The 27963-nt window shown below is 34.2% G+C and overlaps 4 protein-coding genes and 1 pseudogene across 6 annotated transcripts; 3 read left to right on the top strand and 2 right to left on the bottom strand.

The window, feature by feature from the left end:
- The first annotated feature begins 1036 nt into the window (after nucleotides 1-1036).
- LOC108820481 (cysteine-rich receptor-like protein kinase 10) lies at nucleotides 1037-4337 on the top strand. 2 transcript variants are annotated; one of them, XM_056992414.1, is made up of 8 exons: nucleotides 1037-1840; nucleotides 2198-2335; nucleotides 2415-2533; nucleotides 2625-2835; nucleotides 2925-3162; nucleotides 3252-3402; nucleotides 3503-3827; nucleotides 4178-4337. In XM_056992414.1, the coding sequence occupies exons 1-7, from the start codon at nucleotides 1084-1086 to the stop codon at nucleotides 3821-3823; spliced, it is 1935 nt and encodes a 644-aa protein (XP_056848394.1). In that variant the 5' UTR covers nucleotides 1037-1083; the 3' UTR covers nucleotides 3824-3827; nucleotides 4178-4337. The 2 variants fall into 2 exon arrangements, with proteins under 2 accessions (XP_056848394.1, XP_018448926.1); XM_018593424.2 differs by lacking the exon at nucleotides 4178-4337 and having other exon boundaries at nucleotides 3503-3893.
- Nucleotides 4338-5039: 702 nt separating this feature from the next.
- LOC108820479 (cysteine-rich receptor-like protein kinase 14) lies at nucleotides 5040-8052 on the bottom strand. The gene is given in 8 exon segments (XM_018593421.2): nucleotides 5040-5545; nucleotides 5626-5779; nucleotides 5875-6112; nucleotides 6184-6391; nucleotides 6507-6631; nucleotides 6946-7074; nucleotides 7157-7589; nucleotides 7591-8052. Coding segments are annotated over 8 exon segments (1965 nt in total). The 5' UTR covers nucleotides 7975-8052; the 3' UTR covers nucleotides 5040-5251.
- Nucleotides 8053-13177: 5125 nt separating this feature from the next.
- On the top strand, nucleotides 13178-15963 carry LOC108820497 (glutamate--cysteine ligase, chloroplastic-like; annotated as a pseudogene).
- A 100-nt stretch (nucleotides 15964-16063) lies between these two features.
- On the bottom strand, nucleotides 16064-19614 carry LOC108820486 (protein IQ-DOMAIN 22-like). 2 transcript variants are annotated; one of them, XM_056992416.1, is made up of 5 exons: nucleotides 19599-19614; nucleotides 18351-18937; nucleotides 17193-17405; nucleotides 16992-17069; nucleotides 16064-16872 (listed from the first exon to the last, which is right to left on the bottom strand). In XM_056992416.1, exons 2-5 carry the CDS (start codon nucleotides 18846-18848, stop codon nucleotides 16276-16278), a joined length of 1386 nt encoding a protein of 461 aa, XP_056848396.1. In that variant the 5' UTR covers nucleotides 18849-18937; nucleotides 19599-19614; the 3' UTR covers nucleotides 16064-16275. The 2 variants fall into 2 exon arrangements, with proteins under 2 accessions (XP_056848396.1, XP_018448931.1); XM_018593429.2 differs by lacking the exon at nucleotides 19599-19614 and having other exon boundaries at nucleotides 18351-19069.
- Nucleotides 19615-24248: 4634 nt separating this feature from the next.
- LOC108819959 (uncharacterized) lies at nucleotides 24249-27353 on the top strand. Its single transcript, XM_056992419.1, has 3 exons — nucleotides 24249-24976; nucleotides 25628-25727; nucleotides 26718-27353. Exons 1-3 carry the CDS (start codon nucleotides 24290-24292, stop codon nucleotides 27221-27223), a joined length of 1293 nt encoding a protein of 430 aa, XP_056848399.1. The 5' UTR covers nucleotides 24249-24289; the 3' UTR covers nucleotides 27224-27353.
- Nucleotides 27354-27963: the final 610 nt, after the last annotated feature.

Genomic DNA, 27963 nt, shown 5'->3' on the forward strand with positions numbered 1-27963 from the left:
TTTCAAAAGAAAATATCTGAATAAGTCCAAATTTAAATGACAACATTTTTAAGTAGAGAAGATGTAGGACTCTAAATTAATAGAGTAGATATTAAAACTAGTAAAATGTAAAATATATATCTGCAGTTTATATTGGGTCAATAGTAGTAAATATATTAAACATAAGAGTAGTAAATACAAAATAAAAGGTTAATGTTTTAGGCTTTCTATTTTTTTTTAATGTTTTAGGCTTTCTATTTGTATTTAAAAATTGGTGTTTAACACTTTGATTAATATATTTTACTTTATATATAAAACAATAATTAAAGACAAAAATATAAACAGTAAAAAAATTATTGGAGAAAAAAATAAAAATTTAAATTAATTAAAACAAAATTGTGAATAGTAAAATGTATTTAATTATTTTTAATATATGTGAAAAAATTAAAACATCAATATTTGAAATATAGAGTGGAGCAGTATTTATGCAAAGATTGTTGCTATCTAATATATGAATGAATCATGTGGCTCCAAGAGAAACACGTTATAGAGTCTCTCATATGTACATTTAATGGGGGCAAAACAGAAGGATTTTGCAATAAGAAGACGATAAGTAACACAAAAAGTGAAAGCGAAATGGTAACGAATTGGAAAAATTGCCAATTGATTGCATAAAGCAGACAACACTATCGAAGACGACGACGCAAAGATTAAATACAATCGCTCGTTAGCTGCTTCACTATTATTATCTCTTTGATATTTTTTTTTGTAAGCAATGCTCTTTATTGTCTCAAAATACCGGATGTGAGTCATAGGACAGTGACTAAACCAAAAAAATGAAAAACATGATTGTAGGAGTAATTTTTCAGTGAAACTAATTTTTATTGCAGAGCAGTCTACATAGTAACTCCACAATCCCAAACATCGTCGTATGCCTGGTGAATGCAGTAAGCAATGAAGTCTAAACAAAACAATTAAAACCTAAATTTAGTGATTACAATGATTTGAAAAACTAAATCCACGAATTATATATTATATATTTGAACATCATGCTATTACAAAGCTTGAAGAAGAAAGGACAACAAGAACACCTAAATACAAAAAATGTCTTCTTACACCTGTTTCATATTCTTTTTCTTCTTCTCATTCCTCGCAAGCTCCACGGTATGCGCTCAAAGTCATACTTATATTTACCATATGTGTTACCCAAGAACAACGTTTTCAAGAAACAGCACTTACTTCACCAATCTTAGAACCCTTTTGTCTTCTCTCTCTTCCTCCAACGCCTCCTACTCCACCGGATTCCAAAACGCCACGTCGGGACAAGCACCCGACATAGTCACTGGCTTATTCCTTTGCCGTGGAGATCTCTCTCCTGAAGTTTGCCGTAGCTGCGTCGCCTTTTCTGTCAACGACATCTTCAATCGGTGTCCGAACGAGAGAGAAGTCGTGCTCTTTTATGATGAGTGTATGCTCAGATACTCTGACAGTCTCTCGACCGTACTTTCAGGCGGCGGCGAAAAGAATTTAAGGAACAACAAGAATGTTACATCTAGTCAGTTTGAACGGTTCAACGATGTGGTCCTGTCCACCTTAAACCAAGCCGTGAACGATGCCTTGGCAAGTCCTAGAAAATTCGCTGTGAGAAAGGCCAGTGTCACAGCAACACAAACTTTGTACGGACTGGTTCAGTGCACTCTTGATCTGACCAGAGAAGACTGTTTTACTTGTCTGCAAAAAGCCATCAATGAACTACAAACTGACAGTCTTGGGGGAAGTCTTCTTACGCCGGGTTGTAATTCCAGATTTGAGATTTATCCATTCTACAACGAAACCGCTGTTACAGCTCCTCCACGACCTAGTCAGTGCTCTCTCTTCTTCCTTTGTTCTTAAGAAAAAAAATATGAAAGTAATTAAAAAAAGAACTAAAACAAAGGTATACATGTAGTTAGATATAAGAGTACAATTGTCTTTTTTTTTTGTAACAGAGTATGTTTGTCTTCATATCATTTAGTGACTGAACTTTTGAAATTTTTCATTTATGCTATTTTGAGATTTTTGATCTTTGTTTGTTATTTTCGTGACAAAAAAAATATTTTAGTGTTTTTTTTTTTACATCAAACGGCTGATCTATTACTCAAGCAGTGTCAAGCAGTGTTCTCTTGAGGTATCATTCTCCTGATTTTATATTTGTTATCTAATAATTTTTGGAAATCAGGGAAAAGTGGGAATTCAAAGGTGTTAGTTGTATCCATAGTTGTGGCTATTATAGTGGCGCTTCTGCTTTTCATTGCTGGTTATTGTTTCCTTGCAAAGAGGGCAAAGAAGACTTATTATACAGCGCCTGCATTTGATGGTACAGTTTAATGTAATGAACAATATTTTATTGGGTCTGATTAATGTGTTTAATGCTCAACTTTTTCATTGTGTAAAAGGAAACGAAATAGCAAGTGTAGACTCGCTGCAACTGGATTACAAAGTAGTCCAAGCTGCAACAAATAATTTTTCAGAGAGCAACAAGATTGGCCGAGGTGGATTTGGTGAGGTTTATAAGGTACTGCTTATTTCCTTCAACTGCACCTGACGCTGTGTATTTTCCATGAATATGCATTTAGATAACAAGATGATTCTTATGAAAATGGTAGGCTACATTTTCAAATGGGACTGAAGTTGCCGTGAAGAGATTGTCAAAAACATCAGGACAAGGTGACGCAGAGTTCAAGAATGAGGTGTTAGTTGTTGCAAAACTTAAGCACAAAAATCTGGTTAGGCTTCTCGGGTTTTGTCTAGAGCGAGAAGAAAGGATACTTGTATACGAGTTTTTGCCTAACAAAAGCCTTGATTGCTTCCTATTTGGTCAGTTCCACTAACTGATTCTTTTAGCCAAATTTGAAACTTGGGGTTGCAAATATTTAATGATAATGGTGACATATGAACGTGTACAGATCCTGCAAAGAAGGGTGAGCTGGACTGGACTCGACGTTACAAGATTATTGAAGGAACTGCTAGAGGGATTATGTATCTTCATCAAGATTCACAGCTCACGATTATACACCGTGACCTAAAAGCGAGTAATATTCTCCTAGATGAAGATATAAATCCCAAAATAGCGGATTTTGGAATGGCTAGGATCTTTGGACTGGACCAAACTGTAGAGAACACAAGTAGGATAGTTGGGACCTAGTAAGTCTTCCCCCTAACTCCAAATGTTTTGAAGTTTTTATTCATGTTTTTTTTCGAAATTAAATATTAAATTTTGTTGTGGGTTTTAGCGGGTATATGGCTCCGGAGTATGCAATGCAAGGTCAATATTCAGTAAAATCTGATGTGTATAGCTTTGGAGTGTCGGTACTTGAGATAATAAGTGGCAAGAAGAATAGTAGCTTTTACCAGGCAGACGGTGCACATGACTTGCTCTCATATGTAAGTTTATAGGCAATCTTTCATATATACCTCTCTTACAGTCCGATGTGTATAGCTTTGCAAATCAAGTATTGAATGATTGACATGATAATTATTTAAGGCTTGGAGGCTTTGGAGGAACGGGACACCATTAGAGCTCATGGATCCAGTACTTGTAAATAATTTCCAGATGACTGAAGTGGTTCGATGCATCCACATTGGTCTTTTATGTGTTCAAGAAGATCATGTTGACCGTCCGACCATATCGACCATTGTTCTCATGCTTACTAGTAACATTACTTTGCCGGTTCCTGGTGAACCAGGGCTTTTCTTTCAGAGTAGATCCACAAACGACCCGCTTGATTCAGACCAATCTATGAAAAGCAAGTCTGTTCCTTGGTCAGTTGCCGAAGTCTCGTTCACCGATTTATATCCTCGGTGAAGTGAAATTGTTGTGAACAGCCGTCGTTTAGGTTAGAAGAAGAATAGAGAAGAAAACGTATTGAGACAAATACCCGTTTAGGATTTCTTATTAATGATGTGATAATAATTTACAAAACCTTAGACCCATATTTATACAGCCTCAAAAAAAAAACCCGATTTCCTTTTCTCAATAGAAATAGTAACTTTCCTAAACCGAAAAGGCATATCGTACCGCGGGGGCCTGCAGCCCCCGCACCCCCAGATGTCAACCTTGATAACGAGTGTCGCCCGCATTCGGTCGGACTACGTCCGACCCACGAGTGCTGGGCATTTTACTGGTACAATAGAGATTTAAGACACACAGATGCAACAAAAATGCTTACCTTCATGCTTGATTCCTGAATAAACTGGTGGTAATGAACATAAGTGTAAAACTTGTTTCGTCATAGAATGTTTCTATGTAACTGTAACGACTATATATTTCTCTATGCATATAAGACATGATCGTCTACAAGTCAAGTCACTTTTCTCTATATCATCTGGTTCGAGTTTTATTATCATCATTTTCTCTGTTTTCACAAAAATTCGATTATACTAAACCCTTTAAATATTTCATCAGATTGGTCTCTTACATTCTCGAGAAGTCCCAAACAGGCCCATAGTTTACACATCTCTTCTTGAAGCACATAATTATTAATTCTACAAGTGTCTTAAAATCTATATGCAGCAGTAAAAAGGTCAGCATTTGTTGAATCAGACAGTCATATATAAATGATACGGTATGCCTTTTATAGGATTAAGAAAATATTTTTTTCTAGAATAAAAGGTCAGCATTTGTTGAATCAGACAGTCATGATTCGGATGACCCTACTAGCTTGCATATCACGCTACCACCATACAAGCCAATCTACAAAGGGCAACAAGAAAATAAGCAAATATACATACCTTTATAATTTTTTTTTTTTAACTCTTTAATATAAATAACGACGGTTGAAACAGAGTCACCACAAGAACATAATAAAAACAGAGCCTCCCAAACGAAAAACAGAGCTGAAATAAAAATAGGAGCAGTGCCTGAAACACCATCGCCCCCACCAAACCGGTCCCTCATAAAAGCGAGAGCACCAAAAGAAACCATTCACAGCAGAGGAGCCTACGACCTCCCAGACCTCGTGCCTTCCTCCACAAGTAACCTTCTCAACCACGTAGGACTACCTTGTGCGACATACCTTTATAATTTTAACTTAATAATTTTGGTTCAATATTACAAATTATGAAATGAGCATAAAGCTGGGACCAAACATCTACACATAATAATATATATTACAGACAATGCGCTTAATAGAAAGAGAAACATAATCAACAATATAGGCTTATAATCACATATACCTTGGACCTGGGACATATGTATAAGTTGGATAATATAACTTGGATAATCGTTGGATCTTCAACGAGGTTCCAAATTAGTGATCGATGCATCATCAACCGACCAAAGAAAAGAACTGTCTGCATTGTTTCCATTTTTGTAAACAAATCCAGGTTCTCCAGGGACAGGTAGAGTGATTGTGCTACTGGTGAGCATCAAGATAACTGTGCTCATTCCGGGGCGGTTGGCATGATCTTTCTGAACACATAACAGTGCGATATGAATGCATCTTATAACTTCGTTACGCTGATAGCTCTGCATAATATCTGGATCGATAATTTCTAATGGTGACCCCTTTCTCCAAAGCTCCCAGGCCTAAAATAATAATCAGTCAGTGAATGAATACTCAGTTTTGGAAAGTTCACAATTCTGAAATTTGGTTAGCTAATACTTACATATGCGATCAAGCTGCTAACATTACCATCCGACTGACAAAAGCTACTATTCTTCCGACCACTTACAATTTCAAGAACAATGACTCCAAAGCTATAAACATCTGATTTCACCGAGAAGTGGCCATGCATCGCATACTCAGGAGCCATGTACCCACTGGAACAGTAGAAACAAAATAGAGAGTGAACTTAAGACTACAGACAAAAAAAAGTGATGAATCAGAAGGAGCAATCAAATGAAACCGTATTTACTAGGTTCCAACGATCCTGCTCGTATCAGATTGGGTTTGGTCCATCCCCATAATCCTTGCCATTCCAAAATCTGCGACCTTTGTGTTCATATCGGCATCTAAGAGAATGTTACTTGCTTTGAGGTCACGGTGTATGACTGTGAGCCGTGAGTCTTGATGAAGATAAAGAACTCCTCGAGCGATACCCTCGACGATCATGTACCGTGTTTTCCAATCCACTTGGCCATGTTTTGAAGGATCTGCACGTACCACACATATTCAATTTCTGCAAACTATAGCTTTACATAGATGCATACTAAACTTGACTCACCAAAAAGGAAGAAATCAAGGCTTTTGTTAGGCACAAACTCATAGACAAGTATCTTTTCTGCCCCGTCCACACAAAATCCGAGAAGCCTAACTAGATTTCTATGCTGAAGCTTTGCCACCAGAACAGCCTCATTCTTGAACTCTCTTGCACCTTGTCCTGATGCTTTTGACAGCCTCTTAATCGCAACTTCTGTCCCATTAAGAACAGCCTATATATATATATATATATAGTTAAAATGACAACATCATCAGAAGATGTAAATCCCTTGTGAAAAACTTTCTAAGAAAATCACAAAACGGGCTGGTCAGGTCAACAATATGTACCTTGTAAACTTCTCCAAAACCACCTTTACCAATTACATTTCTCTCCGAAAACTGATCTGTTGCAGCCTCAATTGTTTTGAACTCAAATTGCTGTGGATTTGTTGAGGTGATATCAATACTAGATCCTACAAAAAAAAAAGGACAAGCAGACTTATAGTGGGGAGTTTATTAAAAAAAGTATGTCTGGTCCAGTACAATCAAGTTTTATTTTGGCTTACAAACAAAACATAATGTTTGCGGTGCCATTAAATGTGGGATACCATATTTCAGGAAGGTGCACACTATGGGAAATGATACACTCAGGTTTTAACTCTACATAAATTACCCGCAAGTGCGCATCAGTACTTGCTCGAAGTTAAAAGCAAATACATCGAGAAATAAATCAAATCAGACTCCCATAGGATAAAGGAAAAGATGGATAAAACACCAAACAACTCACCTTGTCCATTAAAAGCTTTTAACTTCATCCTCCTGCAAACAAAAAATGCTAGAGCAAGTAGTACCAAGAAGATAACTACGGTTGGAACAATAATTGCCACGATAATTCCGACTGAGATTGACTCGCCACCTGACAAAAAGAAACATAAATCAAATGTTTGAATAATGTTTCAAGCCTTTCTTAAATCATGGGACAACATAAGAAAACTTACCTCTCTTGGTTGTATTAGTCCTCTGGCCTACCGAAGGTGAGAGAGATGTTGGTGGTGGTGCCGAAGTAAGGTTAAAAGCTTCAAAGAAGGGATAAATCTCCGACCTGAAAGCGCAGCTGGGACGATAAACGATGCCACCTTGCTTCCCATGGCAACATGATACATAGTCACTGACACATTGTCTTAAACAGATGTTGCATTGTCCCAAAGATATGAGCGGGTTGCATTGCATTAATGCGTAGATATTCTGAAAAGTTGTCCAAGGTACTGCTTCAGCTGCGTAGTACTTAACTTTAGATGACGATGAAGTAGCTCTAGCTATCAAACGACTTGTTAAGTTCTTCCACAAACTATCAAACTTGGGAAAATCGTATCTGATGTCTGCACTATTGTGCACTTCATAACTTGGTTTTAGCTCGAGCAAACCAAAAAAACGAACGGTTAGAGTAGCGTATCAAACAAAGGATTCCTCTGGACTCCCAGACAAGCCCTTCTGTTTGGTTAAGACATACTTCTGTCAACCTAATATAACCACGTTCGAGACATGTTGAGCAGACCTTTGTTTCAACACCTGGGAAGCACAACCCAACAGCATACACCTTATCGGATCCTTGTCCAAGCGAAGCATTGTAGAAACCACCTCGAGCTGAGGCATTAGAAGCGAGAGAAGAGATGAGAGTGTGACGGTTTGTATCATACTTGTCATGTGGTATAAAATTCCCAGTTTCCCCACACCTTTGTGGAGACACAACAGGAAAGGTTACAAGGAAAAACCAAAAGACTGGCAAGAGATTCTTTAGTTTCATTTTCAAGATCATCACACAGATGTTGTTTGGGTTAATTAGGACACCAAAACAAGTGCAAGTGTGTGTGTATATAAATGCATATACCGTTTCATGGGATACTTGTGCAATGATTGTTGCAATTATATGAATGAACTATGTGGCACACAGAAGGACACGTTACAGAAATCAGCTGAGCAAACACTATCAAAGAACAAGACGAGACAAAATGTAGATTCATTAGCTGCTTCACAATTTCTATCTCTAATATATTTTGTAATAAACTCTTCATTGTTTTTTTGCTCTAAGTTACAAATGATACAAGTATTCCAAAAGCTATATAGACATCTGACTTCGGTGATAAACAGTTAAATGGCATGGCCTCAGCACCAAAGGACAAAACTTTACTTACACCAAAAGATCAATCGATTTTTAAAGAAACGTTGGTCAATTTGTGCTTGAAGATTCCAAATTTTTAACCATTAAGTTATAGATATACCATTGTACTAAAAACATGGTCAAAGTATGCATAATTCGTAATAATTAGCATCATGTGATTACTTAACTGATTATATATATTAGTCGAGAAGATAAGACTACTTTCAGAAATTATAAAAATATGTATTAATGATTGTCATAAAAATGGCAATTGCTAATTTTTAGGTTATTTATTACTCTAACCGTTCTCTATAGATGTTTTAGAAAAAAATGTTTCATAAAGGTAAATTTTTTGTGTTTCCTATACAGAAATTGCATACTTCAAGAAAACTAACTGATTTTATTAAATTACTATTGATTAAAATTTATTGAAAATTGATAATTGCAGAAATTGATGAATATATAATAGTAGTGATTTAAGCGTTTTTAAAATACACGTGATAAATTTATAATAGCTATGAAAATACTAGAAAATCTATCTTTAAACAACGGAAGTAGTAAAGACAATCTAAAGTTTTGGTATGGCTTTTTTTTTTTATGAAAAAAGTTTTGGTATGGCTAACTTCCTAACGTAACTGTCCATAAATTAGAAATTTGAAAACAGGAGAAGTGTGTATTATGTTTCTTCTGTTTCATAATGAATGTCATTCTAGTTTTTTGTTATACAAAAAAAATATCATTTTACAATTTTAATGCAAATTATTTTTTTTGTTTTCAACTAAAAATTAATTGCAAACTGCATTGATTTTATAAATAATTTTATTTATATCAAATATTATTAGTTAGAGAAGTGTATTAATAATAAAGTACATACACCGTCATTTTCTTAATCTATATGAAAAATGTCAAAAATGATAATTGTTTAAAACCAGATGGAGTATAAAAATATTGAATGTATTTTACCGAAAAAAGATATTGAATGTATAAAATAATCTGTGGATATGCTTTGGTTATTAAATGTTTAGTACGAAAAGTAGAGTCAACACTGATTTGGAAAGAAGTTGGAGACCACATGGAGGCCCTAACCACAGCCACAGGTCCACAAGTCCATAGAGTTCGTTGGCATTTTAAGGAGACTGTCTGGAGACAGTAAAACGTGGGATACATATAAAGGAGTTAAAAATATGAAGGAGTTAAAAATATGAAGGAGTTAAAAATATCTATAAAGGAGTTAAAATTTTATATATATATATATATAAATATTTGGTTTCATCAAAATTTTCTGAAAATATACTCGTAATATTTGTTTTTAAAACTAAAATTTATCAAAAAATTTGAACTAATATTAATTGAAAGGTCCAACTTTTTTTGTACTAGGGTCCATAAAACCGTTGGACCGGCCATGATTGTTATCCAATAGAAATACATTAGAAATGTAAAAGATGTATCATTTTTAACATTGGTCATTTTGAAATAGATGAAGTATAAAATATTGATTTGAAGGGCTAGGAATGGTAAATGGAGAACTGGGACTATATTATGAACTTATGAATGAATATTTTGATATCTTTAATGTTTACCACCCTCAAATTCAGGGCGATGGAAATAACTGCTTGAGATTGACATGTTTATGAAGAATTTGATCAGAGGGAAGAAGAAACATTAACTGCGCTTGAACCATATAGTTGGACATACCAGTCGAAGTGTGTACATATTAAATGACACATGAAAACATCCAAAAACACATGTGTGGAGGTTGAGGGAAGCATATAACTTAGAAAGTATTTTGGACGATTTAAATAAATGATCAACTTGAATCATGGATGACAATTATGTGAGGAAACAAATAGCTTGAAAAGTCGACGACTTGACTTGAAAAGAACATTTAGCAGGATGCATTATTTTTTGGTCTGAGGAGAATCTTTGAATTTGTGGTGTTGGAGGATGGAGGTGTTACAGAAATGGCTTTGATTTAGGCTGTCTTGGTGAAAGTAACGGAGTAGAATGTTGGTTGTGGAGATGATATTTTTATATATATCTTTGTAATAAAGAAGATACATAAGTTCAAAAAACGAAGATATATACTTAATAAAAAAAAGACAACAAAATTCGATAGGCAAGATAAAGTTTTGGGAAGAAAAAGAACATTGTCTTTAACTTTACAAATAAATAAACTTAAAAGAAAATGAATAAATTGTTAGATCAAAATTTGGAATCGAATCCTGCAGTGATAATATAATGATTCATAAAATGTATGAATTATGCTATTGATATTTGGTGATACTTAACTATTACATATAAATTTAAACATATGCAAAAAAACCATATTTAAATATGTAATATGTATACATAAAATTGAAATAAACTAAATTAATTTGAAGAGATGATCAAAGATTGTGATTATCTTTCTAAAATTTCTTTTAGAAGTTCGGGGAAGAAAATATCATCTTTTTTTTATATGCAAATGATGTTTCAAATAAGATAAACTAGACATTGAACCGCTCGACCGAACGGATGTTATTTTTTTAGTATATTTTTTGTTTGTTTGTGCTAACTGGTGTATATGTTAAAGTTAGTTGTACTTAGTTGAGTTATTTTATTGTATATGTTAACAAATTATTGATGTTATAAAAATCAGACGATGTATATATATAATTCAAGGTGCGTATAGTATACATAGGAAACATAAATTTGAATTTGGAATTATGAAAGAATAAATAACTATTAGTTAGCATGATACAAACTATAGATAAATATCCATAAATTTTAAAAGATATAAATCATTTGGATTAAAAAAAATTTAAAAATATAAACAATTTTAGATTGATTTAATAAGATAAATGATTACATAACTTTGTGAAAAAGAGATGATTACATATCTTTAATGGGCTTAAATTTGGGTATAGGAAATTAAAAATTTGGGTAAATCTAAGATGTTGAAAGGCCTATTGATTTACAAGCCCAAATTACCATCTATAATTATTATTTTTTCCAGGAAACCTAACCACTTAAGTAAATTTTTTTAATTAGAAACAAACTGAAACTGTAGGTTGTTTTTGTCGATATCATCAAAATGAAGATTGAAGTTTCAGATGTTGTGATCTCAATCTTGTTTGAAGAAGAGTAATCGATCGTAGAATTTTGTAAATATAAAAAATAAATACAAAAATATAAATTGTTTCTAAAATATCTCCTACTATACACAAATATAATCTCCTACTATGCGCAAATATAGTCAATTGATTGGAGTTGAAATATTCACAAATATTTTAATTAATGCTTAACTCTTCCGCAAATTAAGCAAAAAATAATTGATAGAGAAAAAAATCTAATGATAATTTATTATTCACCTAAATTTGGAAGTTAGCGAAATTATAGGATACAATTTCTATACATATTTTATAGGTATATTAAATATTTGATAGTGATTATAGGTTAGAACTTATTGTCAGCAAAGATATTCCGTTTAGATTTTGTAATTTGGTTAGTTTAGAAAGTTTATAATTGAATTAATGATTTTAGTTGTTTATAAAAAAACTAAAGTTATCATCTATTGCTATCTAAACATGAATATGAAGTTCTACGTGAAGAAAAAAACTGTAGATTAATTTTTTTAATAATATTTTTTTTGAAGTTATTTGATTTATGACAGTGTAGGTGAAGAAGAAAGATTTTTTGTGTTATCATATTTGCCTAAGAGCTTTCAAGTAGTTTAGTTAATAACAACACATTCATTGAAAATTTGAAGTTATTGTTTCCTTTTTTTATGCAAAAAATTACAGTAAAAAATATACATTAAATAATCGGAAAAAACAAGATTATTAAAAGAAATGATTATTAATAGTTTCACTCGTATGTGAGTATAAATAAGTTGATTATTTATATATGTACTTCTATTTTAATAATAGAAGACGACTGTTTTTTAAAACTGATTTTAACAGTTTGTTAACCTTGTTGTTAAGGTCGTATATTGGATATTCAGATGAGATCACATATTTTATGTGATGCGGATGCAGTGATATAATGATTTTTTAAGGGTCTTTAACCAAATGATGTAGTATAAGAGATTGTCGAATCAATCTTAAGTGATTCTAAAGCAAAAGAATGCCATGCTTAATCTAAGTGCAATCAATAAGTAAAGTGGTAATGAACTACAACTATGCTAGGAATGCAGTAAAATATATAAAAAAAATTGATTATGAGATGAGAGAACTCATGGGAATAGAGATTAGATTTTGGGTGATCAAGTTTTGAACTAAGAGTGGTAGCTTTCAATCATCTAACAACCTTAAACCTATACACAATTCTAAACAAACTCTTTTCCAAAATGAATGTTCATTTGCTAAAATAACTCAAGCATCAAATTCTTTATGTTGAATATTATAAAAGCAATCATTAATATCAAGTCCACTAGTCTTCTTAACACCTTTAACAACAAATTCCTTTAGCAAAGTATGTTAAAATCTTAGGAGAGTTGGTTCAGTCATTTCATCAAACATTTTTTGGATGTAAAATGCCTAAAACCCAACTTTTGAGAGGCCAATTTAAAAGATGCATTAAGAAATACTCTACTAGCAAAGAACAAAAAAGATTTATACTAACCATTAGTCTCCGTAACTCATGAATCCTAAAGTGGATTACTCACTAATCACCATGATTCCTCTCAAATCCAGATGATGATTTAATTCAAAAAAGAACTTTCACCAAAAAAGTTTGTGTTTTTAACAGAAATTAAGATAATCCCAACTTTGGGATCTAAAAGATATTTATATAATCTTTTCAAACCCTAATGAGTGATATTAAAAAGTCTAAAAACTCTTAAAAACATTAAAAGTCGCCTAAGATGAAAACATGCAAAGACTCTCCATAAAGCCGAGCGGGGTAGGTGATGCCGCTTTGTCTGGCCGCTCTGGCTCTACAGCGGGGTGCTCAGGCCGCTCCAGGCATACTGTGGTCGGGTATTTTGATATGCTTCCAGTAGATTGATCATAACTCCTTCAATACAGCTTCAAATGACTTGAGACCACTTCCATTAGAAAGCTACCTCAGTCTCCCATGTCTTTTCGATCGCCACCAAGGTTTGCCAAGTTTCTCATCTCTTAGGCGGTGAATATTCCATGTTTTTCCCTTTGAATTTTACTGGTCCATGATTTGATTTGTTGAGTTTCTGCAGATATATTAGCTCTGATTTGGTTGTTATTGTGGTGATCCGCATGGTTAACGAGTTTTTTTATTTGATACTCAGATGGGGTTATTGTAGATAGTTTGATTGTGTGGGAAGCTTTCTAATTCCACTCAGGCCACATGCTAGGGCTCTGACTCACCATGTTTTTTTGTTGGAGACAGATAGTTTGTGATATTAATAAGCTTTGTGAAATGAGAAAGTGATTGATTAGTAGTTACGTGAGATGATATATGTATGTGAAGGGGTTTAGATCTTAATGACTTATGAATGTATTGTCTTAGTTGCTGGAGCTCTACTATGGTGCTCGCTCTTGTCTCTAGCAGGAGGATCATGCATTCACTCTCTCTTCTGGACATGTATCCTCCTGTTTCTGGTGGTGGTGTCAGAAATTTGAGGATGAAAGAGGCTTATGTTAGCTCCTCAAAACAAGTCATTCTGTTAAGAGGACCAAGAGAGGGCATCAGTTGATTGTTGCGGCAAGCCCTCCCACAGAAGAGTCTGGAGTTGCGGCTGAGCCGCTGACTAGAGAGGATCTCATTGCCTATCTTGCCTCTGGATGCAAATCAAAGGACAATTGGAGGTACTTTCTCTGATTAACTATCCTTTGTAACTGCTACCTTTGTTTTGTTTTGTCTGTTTGGACCATGTTCCATTTCGCTAGCTTGACATTCTGATTTTTCAGGATAGGTACAGAACATGAGAAATTTGGTTTTGAGCTCTGCAAGTATGATCAAATAGCTGAGCTGCTTAACAGTATCGCTGAAATATTTGAATGGGAAAAGGTAATGGAAGGTGACAAGATCATTGGTCTCAAGCAGGTAAGCATTCCTCTGAACTGCTTTTTTTTATAAAAAAAAACATTTCTAGCCTCTTAGCTTGAGTTATATAATAAATCATTCTGTCATTTGATGATCAGGGGAAACAAAGCATTTCACTTGAACCTGGTGGTCAATTCGAGCTTAGTGGTGCACCTCTTGAGACTTTGCACCAAACATTTTGCTGAAGTCAATTCACATCTTTATCAGGTAACTTGACAGATAATAATATTTGCTAGTACTCTTATCATTAAACAACAAGCAACTTTATATTGATGTTAACAGGTAAAAGCATTCGCTGAGGAAATGGGGATTGGTTTCTTAGGAATCGGTTTCCAGCCTAAATGGCGTAGGGAGGATATACCCATCATGCCAAAGGTATGAGGCTTTATCTATTCTTAAGATTGTGAAAAGTTCCTATTTTTTTATTGGGTTTACTTCCATGTCCGATCATGTTTTTAGCTATGACGGGTATGGCAGTAAGATCTGACATAGTATGTTCTGTTGAGGGGATATACGACATTATGAGATACTACATTCCCAAAGTTGGCTCCCTTGGACTTGATATGATGCTTCGAACCTGTACTGTTCAGGTTAGATAACAATATGCTGACTTTCAGTGTCTTTATTAGTTTCCTTCAACTAAACTCTCAGCTTCCATCAATAAACTTATGTTGAAACCACCTTACAAGCATTCTCGACAGGTTAATTTGGATTTTAGCTCAGAAGCTGATATGATCAGAAAGTTTCGTGCTAATCTTGCTTTACAAACAAACCTGTGAGAACCCCGAGTTCTTTTGTGGCATAACCATAAACTTCATTTATGACTAAACCATTGCCTCATTTTATCCAAATTCGACAGATAGCAACGGCTCGGTTTGCGAATTCGCCTTTTACCAAAGGAAAGCCAAACGGGTTTCTCCGTATGAGAAGGTTTCTATAATCTTGTTGTTATTATCCCCAAGCTTCGTTTAGCTATTGTTTCCTTTCCACGCTATAACTCTAGCACGTTTTCGACAGCCACATATGGACAGACACTGTTTTGATACTTTCTGCAAACTTCAGGGGGGTTTGTTATATGATGAGGACTATCTCCAATCCATCTTAGATCTGACAGCTGACTGGACTCGACTCCAGCAGAAAGAGATATGCTAAGGAACAAAGTAATAACCGAGACAGTTTAGAATACATCACCGTCTAAACGAGTACTTGATTTGCAACAGGTTCCAGTAACTGGTTTGAAGACACCTTTTACGGATTGGTTGTTGAAGCATGTCGCTAAAGACGTTCTGAAACTCGCAAAGGTGTGTACATATTGGTTTCGTCCAGTACCTAACTATAAATATTTATATCAGAATGGTTTAGAGCGTAGAGGCTATAAGGAAGCAGGTTTCTTGAACGCTGTCGATGAAGTGGTCAGAACAGGGTAAGTAATGTTTCCCAAATCGATTATATTTTTTGTTCCATAACACTTGGTGGTGAAACTTTGGTTATCGAAAATGATTAGGAGTTACACCGGCGGAGGATCTGTTGGAAATGTACAATGGAGAATGGGGACAAAGCGTAGATCCTGTGTTTCAGGAACTGCTGTACTAAAGAATGAGACAAGAACAGAAGGGACCAAACCTCAAGGTGTGTGTTTATTCTATCTCAACAACTCGAGTCTCAGGAATAAGGTTTTTATATACAGTATGTTGTAATCGGATTTAAGAACTGATTTAGTTTTTAGAAATTTGAAGCATTGAAAAATCTGTTCAGGTGTTTGGATCTTTGAATAAATCACCCATTTTTCTTTGTTACAAATTTGTGATTCCAAGGTTTAACTTTGGTACGATTTACACATAAATCAATCCACTGGCCTACAACAAAACCAGGTTTGACCACCGATCCTCCTCTTCTCTATTTGATTACTAACACAGCCGGAACCAAATAGAACAAACCGGTCCAACAGCTTTTTTCTCAGTACATATACCCTATTGGCCTCCCCAGCCGGTCCAACCGACCTGAACCAGGATAAGCCTTGTTTAAGAAACTAGCGTGTAGAGCAGAACCTTTCTGTGGACCCGACCTCGTATCACCAAACTGTTTGGAGAAAGACTGCTCGTGATATAGCTGTGGTCTCGACTTTGGGGCACTAGCCGAGCGGGACTTAGCCCTAGAGGACTTTGTACAAGCCATGTAGCCTGGATGGTCCGTGTCGTAGCAGCTTTTGGTGCTTTCACTTGGTGCAATAGAACAAGCCGTGAAAGCACTCTGTTTGCTTACGGAAGTGGCTGAGTGTAACTGAAGACTGTTCTCCCCAGTGCAAAACTGGCTTACGGTCTCTTCATGCGACGAGGACGGGATCAATGGCACGGCGTAAACTGGTCCAGACCGGCCTGAGTTGGCTAAGAGGAGGTGGGATGAGTAGAACATGTCAGGTCTGCTGCGTCTTGTGTAAGAACTGTTGTGTTTCCTGTCGGTTTCAAGGAGTATTTCTTCTTCCTTCATGGCTGAGAGTGTTTCTCTGTGAGCACTGCATGGTCTGTTGTTGTTGCTTGCCTTTGAACCGTTCCTCTGAAATTTTAGTCAACAATATAGTAGTTTAAATGGGAGGAGTCGCAACTAATAACAAAGAACTGTTCAATGAATAAGCCTCACTGACATTATTTAAACAGAAATTGAAAATGTAACACCTTGAAAAGATGAGAATGACCGAGTTTGGAGCTGCGATAAGAGACTGAATACTCCAGTTTTTCCGGTGTTGGTGGACCCTTATGAATAAAGAGAGATGTTTTTTATTTATTTTGAACATTAATAAAGAGAGGTGTTAAAGAATGAACCTTGAAGTAAAAACATGTTCAGAACAATCTTTGAAGGGATTTATCCAGGCTTACCGGGTTTTGGAAGTGAGAAGATTTGGTGTTGTTTGATTGAGAAGAAGAGGATTCAGACATTATAATAACACGATGGGCACGGACACGAGCCTGCGCTCGAACCAAAGCGTGCATCCTGCGCAGATGGACCGACAATTTCTTTCGTTGGATATGACCTCTAACTATAGCTTGTAGCCTGACCAATCCCTTGAGTGCCCTTAACGCTCTCCTTGCCTTCATTAACATTATTCAAACAATTAAAAAAAATGATTTAAAATTGAATTCTTACCAAAAAAAAGACCTGTGAGTCATTGACCTCGAGCTTTCATTATGGATAGGACCATGAAAACATATTGAATTTCAAATAAGCGTTACTTCTGAAAGAAGTTGGCGCCAAAAGGAGGACACAAACAAAAAAACAAGTTGGCCCTTCAGGAAATTGAACTTTCAAATATGAGGAAGACATTTACATCATACATGAATTGTCAACATCTCTACACTAGGAAACATGAATCGAGTATTAATGAACAACGCGACTTTTAGGTCGATGAGCAAACATGTGGGTCTGCACACACTAAGCATGAATCGAAAGATTGATATACATATATTAACTAGCCTATATTGAATTGAAATATAGTCTACTTCTGCGGTAATGACCGATGCATAAAGGCAAGTAGAACATTGTCCTAAAACTTTTATAAGAGTAATATATGCAAACTGTAGGCTTACAAATTGTATATAATTTTCTAAATTGTCTATAATCAAAATCTTAAAATTTAATCATGTCCAAAAAAACATTCACAAAGCAATAGAAAAAAAACTGCAACTGCTTCCAATGGAATCCTATTGTTGATGTTACTTTATACGAAGAATATTCAAGGGCAGTGTCTAATCACTCGTCTAGGGAAGGGGAAGCAGCAGAAGGTTTACGACTTATAAAAAACGTTATGTCGATGATCATCCCCGTAACTATTGTAAGAAATCTAATTTACAAAAAAAAAAAACTTTTGTAAGAAAATCTATCACCAGAGAATCTATTACCATATGATAATGGAATAAATTAAACAGGAAATATGTACATTCTCCAAAAGATGATAATCTGTAAATTAAACTTCGATAAAGAGTACCAAATAGATATTAGCAAAGCAAATAATAAAAGAGGAAGAAAGAACAAATTACCAAATAACCACGAAAAGTAGATTGTATCTTAATCGCCGCAAGGCTGTCGCGACCGCTTCTGTATCGTTTGAACCTGCTAACATGCGCCACCACGTCGTCGTTGAAGCCGCTGCTAAAATTACCCGTGCCGGAACTTCGCGTCAACTTCCCGCTCGTGCTCGTTAGCCTGACGACCGCAGAAGCGGCGGCCAACGCAAGCTCCTGCTTGTCGGACTCCTTGTCTCCTTCTTCCTCCCCTACCAGCTTCTGTTTCCACCGCCGTCCGTCTAACGGAGAAGACTGAAGGTACGACGGTGGAGGCGTCGAACTCCGTAGAGGCGGAGGAGAAGGATGATGATTCGGCGGTGCGTTTCCTTTTTCGCGTTTGGATTTGACGAAGCTCCAACGACGTTTTGTAACTGAGCGAGTAGGGGTTTCGATGGATGGATCCGGATAACCCGGGACGGGTTTATTAAGTAGTCCGAGTAGGTTCCTAAACCACCGTGAAGCTTTTCCCATTTTTGAAACTTATCTTGGCGAATGAAACGGCGGCGTTTCTTCTCGCCTGAGTTGTGCTCATTTGCTGGAGAGTGTGAGAAGGAGAGAGCCTGTAAAAAGAGCTCAAGTAGTCACCCGAGTATAAAACAATGTTTTTGATTTGTAACACACGCTCCTCACTTGCTCTTGTTTCACACTCTCCCTATCTCTTTTCCCGGGAAATTTCTTTAATCTCCATTATTGTTTTCTTTTTTGATCAAAATCTCCATTATTGTTTATTCGTAATTTTTCATATTGGCAACACTTTTTTTTATATTAACAACACTTAAGATCCATTCACTTGCGTTATGGTTGGGTTATTAATAATCCCCATCTAGAAACTAAAATATAACTAGATGTTATTTTTCAAATTTACCTTTAAATGATAATTATTTATTTAAATACATTAAATTTATTATGAAAAATACAAAGTTAACCTTCCTAAATCATTTATAAATATTTGATACTTATTTATAGAAGTTTATAAACCTAATCCCAATTCTTAAATACAAAATCCTAAACTCAGATGTTAGAGTAATTTCTATTAATTATATTTATTTAAAATAAGATCAACTTAGTATTTCAAGCAATTTTTCTAGTTTTTTAAACATTAAATTCGCAGACTATTATGGGAGTGTATCTCATGCAACTGCTAAAAAGACGAGGACATTGAGCTCAGAGAGCCCGAAGAGGCATCAGACCAAGACCACTTTGATTTTACCACATTCGTACCTGTATAAGATGGAGCCCACATAATCTTAGTTGGTCGTGTACAGTGGACTGCGAGTGGACAGTGGTTGTTGACTTTGTCAACACTTCTCGTGCATGAACTCGTCGTCATGTTGTCAACGCCTCTCGCATTCTCTCTACAGTATTTATAGTCAAAATTATCAGCTGAATTATTGCCCAAAAAGAACATTTTGTTCGCAAGTAATTGCAGTATTTTTCTAATAAATCTCATGATGAATATTGTATGATAATGCAAGTTGATCAATCATATAGTTGAATCAGAAAACCAGGATATAAACTACTCAACGAAGATTACATTTATTAACAAGATTAGGTGCACCTAATAACAAATCTTATGACTAATATGAAGCATCCAAAGTGTTTTTTTTTCTTTTTTGAACTAATTTGATGCATTAAAGTAAATGTAAGTGATATGGTTTTGAGGCCATATAGAATTTTACAAGTTTGATGGAGAACCATAGAAATACAACCTTGCAAGATTAAGATAGCCTAATTTTACATTAAGCTATACAAAGTTGTTTTTTTTTTTTTTGACTAAAACTATACAAAGTTGTTTAGTCAATATATTTTCCATATATGTAAATGAAGCTATTAAAGAAAATTTTAAATTCGATTATAATATTGAGATTCTTGCTGTGGATTTTGTGTGCTTGGTAACACGATCGATCAAACTGCAAGATACAAATCAATAGATCCATGCCAGAACAAATCAGCGAAAGCATTGAAGTATTTGACAGATAGTTTTTATGGGATTTAGTAGGATCCTATATTTTTATGGAATTAGTTTTGCCTAGTTCAATTAATAAAAAAGAAAACAATAGGAGAGACGGAGAGCAAAAAAATAGAAAACATAACCACTCAAGTATAGTCGAATGGTACAAAAGACTTAAAAATGTAGACTTAAAAATATGTTAAGTATATGAGGTGCAAAACTTACTGTTTCAGATATGCCTTCTTGTGTAACCAGATGATATGTATATGTAGTTTACATTGTGAGCAACCAATCTCAGCCTGCCAAGCACTCTTGGTTATTCAAAATAAAAACAGTTAACCGAGAGACTCAGAGACACGAAGACAAGATCACAACCCCTACGCTAACAAGACCTATTGGTATTGGGACCCCTAATTTATTTATAACTCTGGTGCCTAAAGCGTATGTGTTTTTGGGCTTTGTTCCAAGGCTAGCTTTGGGTAGTTGGCTTGTGAGTCCTTATTTAGTTATTCTTGCTCAATAAAAGAGAATTTTTTTCCCAACAACGCACGATAATTATAAGCCCAATCTCGTCAGAAAAAAAGCCTTAACTGGATATATCTCCAACGGTTCCAAAAATTTGAGCACGAGTAGCCAATCTCTTAATCGAAACCTCTGGTGCATTTAACGAAAACAAAGAGAAGAAACCTTTTGTGTAAAAGGAAAAGAAATAGAGTAGCACTTTTTACGATATCATTAACTAGAATCATGCAAGTTTTTAACCAGAAAAACATCTCCAGTGCGGCAAATACATTTCTAATGCGAATCCTTGCTGGACAAATACTATAAAAAAACTATTAATATGATTTTCCCCTAAATTATATGCTTTATAGTGAATTAATATGTACGGAATGTAATTGAAAAATTAGAAATACAAAATGCAGTCTAAGCTTTTACAAACCCATTCTTCAAAGGTCGGGTATATCTTTTTAAAAAACTTAACTTTTATATTTATATTTTTTAATTATATTTGTTTTTTTCGTTGTAATTATATTTGTGTAAAATATAATTTTTAAAATAATTAATAAGATGTCTTAATAATTGTATTAAAATAATTGGACCAAACCTATATCGATAGATCATGTTATTTTATTAGAATAGATGCTATAACTGTTTAGTTACACGTCTATCATACGTCATTTAACAGTTTTTCATTTTGTATGTTTGTGTTTTTTCCACTTTCAATTTACTTATTTGTTTCAAATTTTCTTCATTTTTTTCCTAAAACTTGCATATCTAGTAAAATATATTTCATACATAACTTGTTTTAAAAAAAAGCAAAAATATTTTATTATTAAACTATTTTACAAAAAAAATATTATTAAACAAATTGTGGTGTTCTACATACGAATAAAATATATATTCATTCTATATATATAATTTTGAATATAACTTAGATTGTTTATTTTTGGTGTAAAATAACTATTGTTAATTTATTCTGTTATGTGGATTCTATATAGTATGATGCATTCTTAAGTACAACCACTTTTGATCAAAAGAAAGTACAACCACTCATTCATATTTTGATATCTATTCTTTTGAGTTTCAAATAATCACTTTCTCTTAAAATAACTCCATGACCACAAAAGCATTAATTGTCGCAAGATAATAACCTCAAATTTCCGACCCCTTGCAGTGGCGGAAGTAGAATCAAAATCTACCAGGTCAAAATTATAGACATATAAAATTATCAAAAGATTTGCAACTATGAAGTGGGTCAAAGCATTCAAAATAAACCAATTAATCAGCGTGTAACTATAATTATATGCTTATACTCGGCAAAATTTTAGAATTGACATGGGTCAATTGACCCACATACTTCTTCATTGGTTCTGCCACTGACCCCATGTCCAGATAATTAATATTCTGCTGAACACAAATCTCTTTCGCTGCATGCGCACAACCAACAAATTTTCAATCGACAGCCAAAGATCCATAGATCCCACTCCCAACAACTTGACCACACCACCTGAAGGAACCGGCGGCATCCTCAACAAACGCAAGCGTTGATCACCATAAACGCTTCTGCCAACCGACGCAAACTCTTTTACTAGTGGAACAAAATCACAGCATTAAGCATAATTAGTGGTAGGAGTTTACCAAAGTATCTAACTAATAAAAAGTTTTATTTTTTGTTGAAAACTTAAAAATAGCCAAAGTATCAAACTCCTAAGTTCTAAGCTCATATGTCCTGTTCGGATATTTTTGTATAACAATTCGGATTCGATTTTGGTTTTTTCGGTTCAAGTTTAGGTAGGTATTTCGAATTGAGTTAAAAATGTCCAGGCCTACTACCACTAACAAAGGCAAAAGAAAGTAAAAAGGAAAATAGAAGGAAAATAAAGATCTCTGTAGAAGAAACTTTCTTGTTCTCATTTGAGAGACTATTAATTCTCCATATGTCTTCTTCTTGTGGTATAAAGCTTTTAACAATGATAAAATTCAATTGTAAGAGAAAATTATGTAAGAGTATTGACATAATTAATCAGGTGAGAAGGACTTGAGAAACCAAGCAATGCTGATAGTCTGCAATTGTTTCTTTTAAAATACAATTAAATTCGTAAGACGTGCACTCGTGGATCGTGGTGGTAACGATAATCTGATTGGGCAGAATCTGCATGGAAGCCACAAAAATCTCGTCACATGTCTTATTTACGAGAGGTCAACCTGAGGTCTTTACTCTCTTCTTAAACCCATAAACAAAAAGTCCAAGCAGTTTATGTATTTTATTTCCATTATGCTTTTTAATTTCATATATGATTTTCTTTTTTCTTTTTTTTTTTTTTGAAACATTTCATATATGATTTTCATTTTCTTTAAAACGACTACAAAACATATACAGATTTAGAGAATACCATGAGTTATATCAGAAGGCTTTAAAATCTGCATATGAATTTTTGTTGTTGTTTCATTTATGCTATTCCATATGTTTCTAAAAGATGTATGTTTATATGTTTTTACACAGATTAAAAATATAATAAATTTTGATGATAAATATATTATTTTGCATTTATCAGTTTCCTATAATTTAAATCAATAGTATTTTCAAAAGTACAATTAATAAAAAAATGGCGTTAAAGTTTTTAAACATTTATCTTTTTAAAACAAAATTTTATTTTAAAACATTTATCTTTTAGAAACATAGTGAGTATTACTAATCACACCTTTGTACTAGTTTAGAATTTTATGCATAGATGAATTAATTAATTTATAAATTTAGCGTATCCAAAATCTGTAATGCATGTGATTCTTCATAGATTTATACATGTACTGTAAATGTAATGCTTACAATAATTTTGTAATTATTAGACATCTGAAAACATTTTCTCCATACTGAACACCTCATGCCAAATCGATAATGCGTGTAATCTCAAGGATAGGGATCAATAATTGGATTTTTATTCCATTTAATGAAAATTCACAATAACTGGTCTTTTTTTTTTTTTTTTGGCAACTGTCTTTTTTTGTCAAGTTGACATAATAACTGGTCTACTCACGTCGGGACAACTAGTTGTATTTTTTTAACATCGACAAAACTAATGTGTAAAACAATTTAAATTTAGCTGTATTAGAACAAAAATAACCTTTTCATCAGTGTGTGACGGAATGTTTTCATATATATTAATTCAACAACAATCAACCCCCACCCCCATTCTCAATTTCTCAGGAATTAAATTGTTAACCTATGGGCTGTGACAAAGATAAAGCAAAATTCAAAAGATTATAAAATAAATAAAAAGGAAAATTAACCTGATCACTAAAATTACACACACACACACACACACACAAGCTTCTTTTCCTAAATAAACTCTTCTTATATAGTACGACTATATAGTATACCTTAACATCTATGCTAATATGCAAAAGCTCTCTATCTCACATTCTCACTCACCACTCGTATCTTCACTTCTTCAGACTCCACATGCTCTTCGTCTCAGTTTCTCCAATGGCCACGTCGACGACCAGTTCCTCCGATCACAGCCTCCCGGTTAGCAAGAAACGATTTAAGCCGTTGAGTTTGAGAGATTACCTCCTCGATGATCTTAGCTCTTGCTCATCCAACGGCTTCAAATCCTTCCCTCGTCATCAATCCACAACCGCCGATATCAGACGCCGTCTCACCTGCGGGTTGGCGTTTACTCACGCCGTTCAGAAAGCTTCCACGGCGTTACTCAGCGCCGTGAAACTCTTGCCGTCCCCTTCCTCCTCCGTTAATCCTCCGTCTCAGAAGAAAAAGCTTTTCTCGATAAGCTTCTCTAGAAACCTCTGGAAGAAACTTAGTTATAACGTCGACGGAGAGATGGAGGATCGTAAACAAGAGATCCAACGGTGCATATCGTTCGGTGATTTTCTCAAAGAGAGTCTTGATCAACCGTCCGACGAAGATACATTGTCAAACGCCGCCGGTGGTGGTGACTCGGCTAGTTTCGGCAGCGAGTTACTCACAAACTCGGAGTTGACTCAGTCATCATCTGAGACGTCGAATGAAAACGACGCCGTGGAAGATGTGATGGAGGAGACAAGTGACGGAGTAGTAGTAATGATGAGTGGGGATTGTGTAGGGTCACATGTCAGTGATGGATCGTCGTCTGTCAACGACAACCGAGAGGTTAGTTGGTTAACAAACTTTCAAAGTGTTTTTTTTCTTTAGATTATTTTAATTTCGATATCTCTTTTTCTCGTCCAATTATCATCCGCCATGTCACCAACTAATTACAACAGAAATCATTTGAGCTAGCATAAGTACAGTTTAGTTTTAAAGTTGTCGGTTCGTGCTTGCGAGTCACGTGAGGAATTATATTTGTAAATATTAGTGATGCAATCGAGGGCTGTGATTCTTCTTGGAGGATTCTACGGACGATATCATTCACTTACCAAGACTGATTTAGTTCAATTTGTATTTTTAATCTATAAATCTCATACATAACCAGTCGCACTAGACAATAAAACTAAAAGGTTAAAAACACAAAGGTTTTGGAATTTCCGAATTGGTATAATACTATCATGGAGAGATGCATGTAACATGTTTTATGTTTTCTTCTTCTTTTTGTAACTTAAGAGATGTAACATGTTTTTGACCAAAAAAAAAGAAAGAGATGTAACATGTTCTTGTCATGAAGTGGATTGACTTTGCCAGCTCGCTTTACTTCTTATTACTCGTGCACGATTGAGTATATTGTTTATCTCTCTTTTACATACCATAAGATTTGAGTTCCCTACTCAATATTAATTTAATCAATTGAATTATTTTAAATTGCAGGAAAGTGTGAACGAAGAAAAAGAACAGCTCAGTCCAATATCGATACTGGAATGCCCATTCGAAGATGATGCAATTACTCCTCCTAATTCGCATCAACAAGGTAAAATTTCATTATTTCTTCATTAGTATTTTATGATGGTATAAGGTCACTGCCCGATTATGTTTACAAGTTGCATTATCTATCTTATTAAAACAGAAACATTCTCTTGGACTTAACATTTATTTTGTAAGTTTTTAAATTAAATACACTTTTATACTTTATAGTCAAACCTACATTAAATCATTAATGTTCCTTTCTTTATACTATTATCCATGTTTCCAAACAATATACTTATTTCTTTATATTACTATCAATGTTTCCAAACAATATATTTTTTATACTACTATCAATGTTTCCAAACAATACAATAATTAATCTTAGTTATTTTATATCTATCATTTTCTCTTTAAAATTTTGTAGAAACGTCATAATTTCATAAATTGCAAAATAATAAATTTTGAAATTTGGATTATAAGATTACAAATTATGGAACTATTATAATTTAAATCAAATTAGATTACATATCGGTCATCCAACAGTTCAATCGGTTAGTCTCGGATTTTAATGATTTTTTTTTTAATATGAATATTTTAAAAACCTAAATTGAATTGTCAGATCTCCAGATTAACCGGTATAATCACAATCGGGTTGAATTAAAAAACACTGATTTAAATGCAAAAATATTCTAAATACACTCTTTAAATTTACCAAAATATTTGTTATATTATTAGTGAAATTTTTCATCGTAAAATATTCCGCGCTTCCAAGCGCGGGTCAAAATCTAGTTGTCTCTTTAAAAGAAGAAAAAATATTTTCATCACATCAGTTTTATTTAGGGAAAATTATAAGCACGCATGCGAAAAACATAAATAAAATAGGAATCATTTAATTAAAATTGTTATCTTCAAAATTATTTCGATTTGAAACAAATTATATTTTTCTTTTGCTTAGATAAATATTTCACAAATGTATTACAAACACAGATGGTTGCATTTGAAACAATATTTAGTTTCAAGGATGCATGAACCAATCTTTTATACACTGATACAGTGACGAACGAGATGAATCTCATGAGAAAAACCAGAAGAACAGAGAATTTCGTACGAGTTGAGCCTGTGGATTTAAAGAAACGCATAGAGGAATATGTAAAGAGACAAGACTACAACTCTCACATGGGAGAAACCAAAGAACAATGGGAAACACGAGCAAACCGTTTGTTTGCTCAAGTGAAGTCTAGATTAATTGAGGAACAACGCCATTTGCTTGCATCTCAGAAAGTAGATAGTCTCTTACTAGATTTTTTCAAAGAAGATGCGCATAACGAGACAAGAGACGAGGATAAGTTGGTGAAGATAGTTGAAGAATGGGTGTTGAGGAGACAAGAAGAAGAATGTATGTTTATGAGTTGGGAAGTGAGAGAGAAGAGAGAGATCTATGTGAAGGAAATGAAATGGGTTTGTATCAATAGTGAAGAGAGTGATTATGTGGTTGAAGAGTTGGAGAATGGTTTAGTCACTGGCTTGATTGATGAACTTATTCTTGATTTATCATTATGAGGTGAGGTCCGTGCGGACAATATTTTTGTCACATGTTCGTCATGTTCATTACACTTATTATATATGTATTATTATAATTACATTTATGATACAGTATAGTTATGTTATCATAATAAATGGTCTGATTGTATTTGCGGTTTATATCACTGTAGTCAGCTTAGCATCATCCTGAATTATAGTTTTGTTTACGCTTTAACTGTATTGCTTTTGGTGATGATATTTATAGGATGGAGTTCAAGTGCATTAATTTAGTTGGTATAATAGAGGTTATGTGCCCCTTTTTTTTTATATTGTCATGTTAATAGTTGTGGTCAAGGAGGTCGAAGTTCAGATTCGTAATACGAGTGCACGTACCATTACTTACAATATTTTTGTTAGATAGGAACTTGGTGCAACATACTCATATACTTGAGAATGATTAGCTATGGATACCCGAAAATATTTTACTTAGTGAATTATGTGTCATGAGACCTAATAAATAGGACACTCTTGAAGGCTGTTTTCACATAATTTTTGATCCAATGTTGTTTGTATGCACGCTTGTGTGTAACGTTTTGCTCTTGTTGTTATTGGCGATAAGCCGATAACCACAAACAATATAATATAATGCTTGTTGTCATTGTTGGTTCATTGAGGAGATGTTAACGATTGTAACAGATCTAAAATGAAATCTCAAATCTCTGAGTTTTAGATGCTTGTTAACTTAAATTTGGTTAAGCTATTTCGTTTGTTGAACCTGC

Source organism: Raphanus sativus, chromosome 8, assembly GCF_000801105.2.
Source record: "Raphanus sativus cultivar WK10039 chromosome 8, ASM80110v3, whole genome shotgun sequence".
Taxonomy (NCBI): Eukaryota; Viridiplantae; Streptophyta; class Magnoliopsida; order Brassicales; family Brassicaceae; genus Raphanus; species Raphanus sativus.